This window comes from Protomyctophum parallelum, assembly GCF_964188405.1.
Source record: "Protomyctophum parallelum genome assembly, chromosome: 2".
Taxonomy (NCBI): domain Eukaryota; kingdom Metazoa; phylum Chordata; class Actinopteri; order Myctophiformes; family Myctophidae; genus Protomyctophum; species Protomyctophum parallelum.
This window is the reverse complement of record NC_139699.1, coordinates 422,821-429,571: the sequence shown is the minus strand read 5'-3', so window position 1 is coordinate 429,571 and position 6,751 is coordinate 422,821. Positions and strand designations below refer to the sequence as shown.

The 6,751-nt window shown below is 44.5% G+C and overlaps 1 protein-coding gene across 1 annotated transcript; it reads left to right on the top strand.

The window, feature by feature from the left end:
- Positions 1-2,425: 2,425 nt before the first annotated feature.
- On the top strand, positions 2,426-6,329 carry LOC310877116 (fibronectin type III domain-containing protein 7-like; the record flags this gene model as incomplete). Its single annotated transcript, XM_083790832.1, has 9 exons — positions 2,426-2,435; positions 2,692-2,949; positions 3,065-3,325; positions 3,417-3,677; positions 4,193-4,422; positions 4,593-4,877; positions 4,999-5,231; positions 5,463-5,529; positions 6,249-6,329. 8 exons carry the CDS (start codon positions 2,426-2,428, stop codon positions 5,488-5,490), a joined length of 1,566 nt encoding a protein of 521 aa, XP_083646958.1. The 3' UTR covers positions 5,491-5,529; positions 6,249-6,329.
- Between the last annotated feature and the right edge of the window lie 422 nt (positions 6,330-6,751).

Genomic DNA, 6,751 nt, shown 5'->3' with positions numbered 1-6,751 from the left:
GATGGAAACTGCTCCAGTGACCCGAGTCAGACCCTGACATTCAGCTCAGGTAAGACATGGAGAACATATACTGTATGTATGCACAACAAAGGCCAAAGGCAACGTAATGCTGCTTTTGGATAGTCTCCACTTAAGAAAGATTTAAGTCGAATCAATGGAAGTGAATGAATGAATGAATAATTATGTTACATTTCAGCAATGAGAAATTCAGATCCTTCCTCCTTAGGATATCATCTTAAAGTGTACATTTTATCCTCAATAACAACACTCCCCCCACCTATCTCTCTCCCCAGCCCTGTGTGCCCCAGTGAGTGTTAGTGCCAGTCTGGTTTGTTCCAACTCAGCCAATGTGAACTGGCAAAGAAGTCCCAGTGCCACATCTTACAATGTGACAGCAGTGGGTCAGGATGGACACATACATGGCTGCTCCACCAACAGTACCAGCTGTCAGATACCCAACATGCACTGTGGCCAGAATTGACACCATATGCTGACTCATGTGCTGGGAATCCCAGCATTCCTCTTCACTTCAGTGCAGGTACACAGGGAGAACAAAATATGTACTAACTAGAAAGGTGTAATTTTGGGAAATTGAAAGTGTGGTTGAATTGACACAAGTCACGAGGAATCCACTGGGAACTGAATTCTGTCTTACCATTATATATTTAATACATAATATTATATTATATATTGCGATATCATGTGAAGCATGACAACAGTGACAACAGTCAGTGTGTGAAACATGAAAAAGAATTTCTATGTACTAATATGAACAGTCTCCAACACTAATTTGATAGACTAATTAAGATGCTCAGCATACGTTTTGTACTTTTGTTTGATCAATTGAAGCACAAATTAAAGAGAATAATCGTTCTTTCTCTCCACTTCTTCCCTCCATCTCTCCAGGTCCCTGCGCCCCCAGTAATGTTTCTGTTTCTGCATCATGTGGGGCTAGCACAGTGTCCTGGTCCCCTGTTTCAGGGGCCAACATGCACATAGCAACAGCAACGGACACGAATGATGGACACGAACACACCTGTAACTCAAGCACTGCAAACACCTGCTCTTTCACTGATCTACACTGTGGTGGAAACTACTCTGTCAGTGTTGTAGCTGTTGACAGAGGTTGTCACAGTGAACCAAGTTCAGCTGTGGAACTGAAATCAGGTGAGAAGATGTTCACGAAAAACACTAATGCTGCTTTTGACCTGTTAGGTTTATTCATGTTCTCTTCAGAAAGATTTATTTGGAATGAATGGATTCGAACCTAGGTTGGACTTAGTGACTTGATTGCTAAATTAATAAACAAATACATATTATAGTAGAACATTTGACTTGAAAACGTTTCTGAAAGTGTGTGATTTCCTTTCGAAATTCATTTAATTCCTTGAACATCATTATGATATAACAACATGTCAACATTGTGTTTTGCCTTTGTCTCTTTTCAGTTCCGTGTGCCCCAGTGAGTGTTAGTGCCAGTCTGGTTTGTTCCAACTCAGCCAATGTGAACTGGCAAAGAAGTCCCAGTGCCACATCTTACAATGTGACAGCAGTGGGTCAGGATGGACACATACATGGCTGCTCCACCAACAGTACCAGCTGTCAGATACCCAACATGCACTGTGGCCAGAACTATACCATCACAGTGACACCATATACTGACTCATGTGCTGGGAATCCCAGCATTCCTCTTCACTTCAGTGCAGGTACACAGGGAGAACAAAATATGTACTAACTTGAAAGGTGCAATTTTGGGAAATTGAAAGTGTGGTTGCATTGACACAAGTCACCAGGAATATATAATATTATATATATATTATATTATATTATATATTGCAATATCGTGTGAAGCATGACAACAGTGTGTGAAACATGAAAAAGAATCTCGGACCGAGAACAATATTGTGTTGCCTATAGCAACTACACTAATGCGACTAAAGACTATGTACTAATATGAACAGTCTCCAACAGACTAATTTGCTAAACTAATTAAGATGCTCAGCATACGTTTTGTACTTTTGTTTGATCAATTGAAGCACAAATGAAAGAGAATAATCATTCTTTCTCTCCACTTCTTCCCTCCATCTCTCCAGGTCCCTGCGCCCCCAGTAATGTTTCTGTTTCTGCATCATGTGGGGCTAGCACAGTGTCCTGGTCCCCTGTTTCAGGGGCCAACATGCACATAGCAACAGCAACGGACACGAATGATGGACACGAACACACCTGTAACTCAAGCACTGCAAACACCTGCTCTTTCACTGATCTACACTGTGGTGGAAACTACTCTGTCAGTGTTGTAGCTGTTGACAGAGGTTGTCACAGTGAACCAAGTTCAGCTGTGGAACTTGAAACAGGTGAGACACTCACCAAAGACACTGATATTTAGCATATATCTCTGGGAGATTACTTGGGCTACAATCTAGACATGGATGAGTGTAAGAAACGAGTAAAGGGGGAGGAATGAATCATTTAGCCACCCCACAATGCAATCTCATGAGAACTAAAAATAAACAACATACTGTACGTATAGCATGTCCACTCATCATAATACTGATTTTAGATCTTAATTGTTACAATTAGTTACATTTCTTTCTTGTTCCGATCAGTTCTAATCATTTACTATACAGAATATCTTTGAGCCCAGTTATATTGTGTAATGTTTTAACGCTGTATTCCATCGTCTCTTTGCAGTGCCATGTGTTCCTACCAGCGTCTCGGTAGCTCCTGACTGTATCAGGAACACTGCTGTTGTGTCCTGGTCTGCCAGCAGGGGGGCAGTACAGTACTCTGTGTCTGCCTGGAGTAGTCCTATGAATGCCACCTGCCTGTCCTCTGAACTCAACTGTACCCTTAGAAACTTCACGTGTGGCACCAACTACACTGTAGCTGTCAAGGCTATTAACGGCAACTCCTCCAGTGATCCGAGTCAGACCCTGACATTCAGCTCGGGTAAGAGATGGAGAATTTACGTGCACGAGAACACTTTTACTCTATACACTGACTGACTGCATGCTGCCACCTGTAGATTATTCATCTAATTAAAACAATCCATCATTTTCCCCAGTCCCTTGCCCGCCCCAGAATATAAGCGCCAGGGTCAACTGTTCCTCTAACACCGCGGCCATCTCCTGGAATCCCAGCACCGATGCCCTCAACTACACAGCTTTCGTCACTGGTGGTGACGGAACAGTTTTCCCGTGCACGTCTTCCGACAATACGTGTTCCGTCGAGGGTCTGCCCTGCGGAATTACCTTCTCTGTTCAAGTCAGGGCTCACAAAGCATACTGTGACAGCCAGCTCAGTCCACCAGTCAACATCTCATCAGGTACTGTATGGGTGGCCAACAACAACAACTTGCATTTCTTAAACCCTCGATCATCCGACCAACCAAATTCCCTCTCATGTGTATTCTCCAGCTCCATGCGAACCCCAAGGCATCAACGGCTCCTTGGACTGTCTGTCCAATGAAGCAACCATATCGTGGAACGCAACGTTAGGGGCAGAGATGTACACGGTGACGGCGGTGGGTGGAGGCCACGCGACAAACTGCACTGCTTCCACCAGCACCACGTGTATGGTGGATGACCTTGCCTGTGGCGTCCTCTATACGTTCTTTGTCACCGCCGCCAACAGCCTGTGTGACAGTCGTCCCAGCGCCACCATCCAGTTGCAAACAGGTAACGCATGTTTAAAAACGCAGCTCAGAGACACAGAAACACATGTACACGTATTCTTTTCCCCTGTAATGTCTGTGCGAACCCCGGGGTCTGTTGAGGGGTTTCTTTAAAACATAAAAATTTAAGTTGGTCACAAAAATGAAAAACATGTACACATACAAGCACCAATACAATGCTTTCTTTACTATCCTCAACCTACGTTTTAACAGCGGGCGAACAGCGGCGACTCAGGGTGATACAAATCTCCTAGAGGGAGTTCCGTATCACCATTCATGGAGGGTAAACAAAGAAACATTATTTTCATGTTTTCGAATGACGTTCCACCGCCCACTTTTCGACTATCGCTGGGTCCCATAGACAAATAACGCACTTCCGGAAAATACGCCAGGCTGTGTCACCTGCTGTTAGAACGTACCGTTAGCTTTATAATGTAGAATGCCCATTTAAGTGCTTCACTCAGAAAAGCATCTTCAAAACTCTGAATCCCCCAACCCCTTAAGCCCCATGCCGACCAGTCGACCTCTCAGTTGAGTACAACTGTGCCAACCAGTCGGCACTGCTGTCCTGGACTCCCGCCAGTGGTGCAGTGGAATACTTCGGCTGCGCCCAGGACGACAGTGGCGCCAGGCTGTGCTGTGACAGCTTGGACACAAACTGCACCATAGAGGGCCTTCGGTGTGGAGTCCAGTACAACGTCACTGTACTGGCCTCAGATGGGACATGCAACAGTTCTGTCAGTGACACAGTACGCATTGGAGCTGGTAAGAAATCTCACAGTTGTTACAAGAAACGGATGTTTTGCGATTATTTAAAACCTATTCTATACGATAGTTTCTGTATTCACGTCGCACCACAATGACAGTTGATGTATTAATGACCAGTCCAACTCTCTCCTTTTAGCTCCCTGTGCTCCAGACAACGTGCAGGTTCGGCTGTTGCCGCAACACACAACACGCAGCACAACACGAACACGCCAGGCGTTTCAGCTGGACACAGGTCCCCTGTTCACATGTCCAGTACATGCTGACCATGACGGGTAGTCTCCTCGGGGACAACCAGACCTTGTTCGACCTCTCTCTTGGACAAACTCGACTGCCTACGAGATGCCCCTGCCCTGTGGTTCATCTTACGTCGCCAGTGTGGAAAGCAGGAACTGTGGTGGAAGCAGTGGCCAATCAGTGGCTCGCAGTGGAAATACAGGTACACTGAGACTGATACATATTGTTCAAAAGTCACGTTGGTGCATGTATGTGATTGTGCCGTTCGGGCAGTTCTTATCACAATCAATACTAACGATAAACCCTCCCCTCCACCTCCACAGCTCCTTGTCCTCCCAACAGGAGTGACGTACAGCGGTGTCTTCTCCTCGGCCACAGTCTCATGGAATGCTTCCGTACATGCCGTCACGTACACAGTGTATGACGACAGCGTCTCGCCAAAGTCCCAGGTGTGCAGCACAGGCAGCCTGTCCTGCTCCGTAGTCAACGTCCAGTCACCTGGTCGTCACAGCCAGCAACGAAGGAGGGGAGAGTGGAGAAACACGTGTCACATCAGGTACGCGCTTCAGTGCACATTGATGTTAAGAATGCTTCATAGCACTGGCCCTCTAGTCCTGCATGGGGGCCCGGACAATTGCTAGTTTTCTGGTTTGCCATCTAGAGTACCAGGTCTGAATTAGTCCCTGAGCAGACAGAGGAGATCAGCTGCTTCACAACATATAATTTAAACAAAATCATAGATAGCAAATAGCAAAACTTACGTGTTGCTTTTTCCTTTACACTCAAGGATGAAGGAGATGTCACTTGAGAAATGACTGTTGACGTTGGCCATGGACATCACCTGTAAATCTCAGGTACTGACTGTGGAAGGAAAGAGCTTCATCATCACTGACCTGAACCCAGGAACCTACTTCAATACTTTAACGTGTTAGGGGGGGTCTGGAGATCATCTCTGTAGAATAGGAGACCCGCAGACACTAGTTGGACAGGATCATTTCTTTCAGTTTTGCACTGTCTCTGTCAAACATGGCATGGCACTGAACAGCAGGTCTGTAATATGATATAAACTGCTTTTATTTTATATTCTTTGAGAAAACAGATGTCAACGACGCATTTGTTACTCTGAACATTCACTGCGTGTCAGTATATTTTACTTTATCAATGCATAAACGAAAGCACACAACACAATACATCTTCACTTGGTAGTGACTACGTATGTGTTGTGATCTAATTGTTTAAGTATGTATAGGCAGGCCAATTAATTTGTTATTAAAAATGATAAGTCAACAACCTTTTTATGGTTACAAATAAATGCTTCTACATAATATTTCATATTGCCTTTTGAATGCAGACGTGAGCCGATGCTGATTTAAAAAAAATGCCAGTTATCTCTCTATTAGTCCATCTCTGTCTTATCTTATCTCTATTAGTCCATCTCTGTCTTATCTTATCTCTCTATTAGTCATCTTAGTATATATATAACATATATCATACATTAGTCTCTATTAGTCCATCTCTGTCTTATATTGAATTAATCTTCTTATGTTGTTTTGTTTGTTTTTCCCCCAATAAGACGGGGAAGACATCAATCAGCGACATGTTTTCTGACCTGAGGGACGGACGCAAGCTGGAGGGACTAACAGGCAGCACCCTGGTAAGAGAGAGTGTGTGTGTGTGTGTGTGTGTGCGCGTGTGTGCGCGTGTGTGTGTGTGTGTGTGTGTGTGTGTGTGTGTGTGTGTGTGTGTGTGTGTGTGTGTGTGTGTGTGTGTGTGTGTGTGTGTGTGTGTGTGTGTGTGTGTGTGTGTGTGTGTGTGTGTGTGTGTGTGTGTGTGTGTGTGTGTGTGTGTGTGTGTGTGTGTGCGTGCGTGCGTGCGTGCGTGCGTGCGTGCGTGTATTATTTCATAATACATTTCGATTTCAGCTCTGACATTACTTTTATATTCAGACATGCTCTAGAATGTGAAGAGTCTGCCTGTGCTATTAACTCATTTTGGCTTAAAAAAATCATGAAAATGTGTGCAAATCATTGAATATATATTTTCTTTGACACCGAACGCTTTTAACTTAAATCTTTG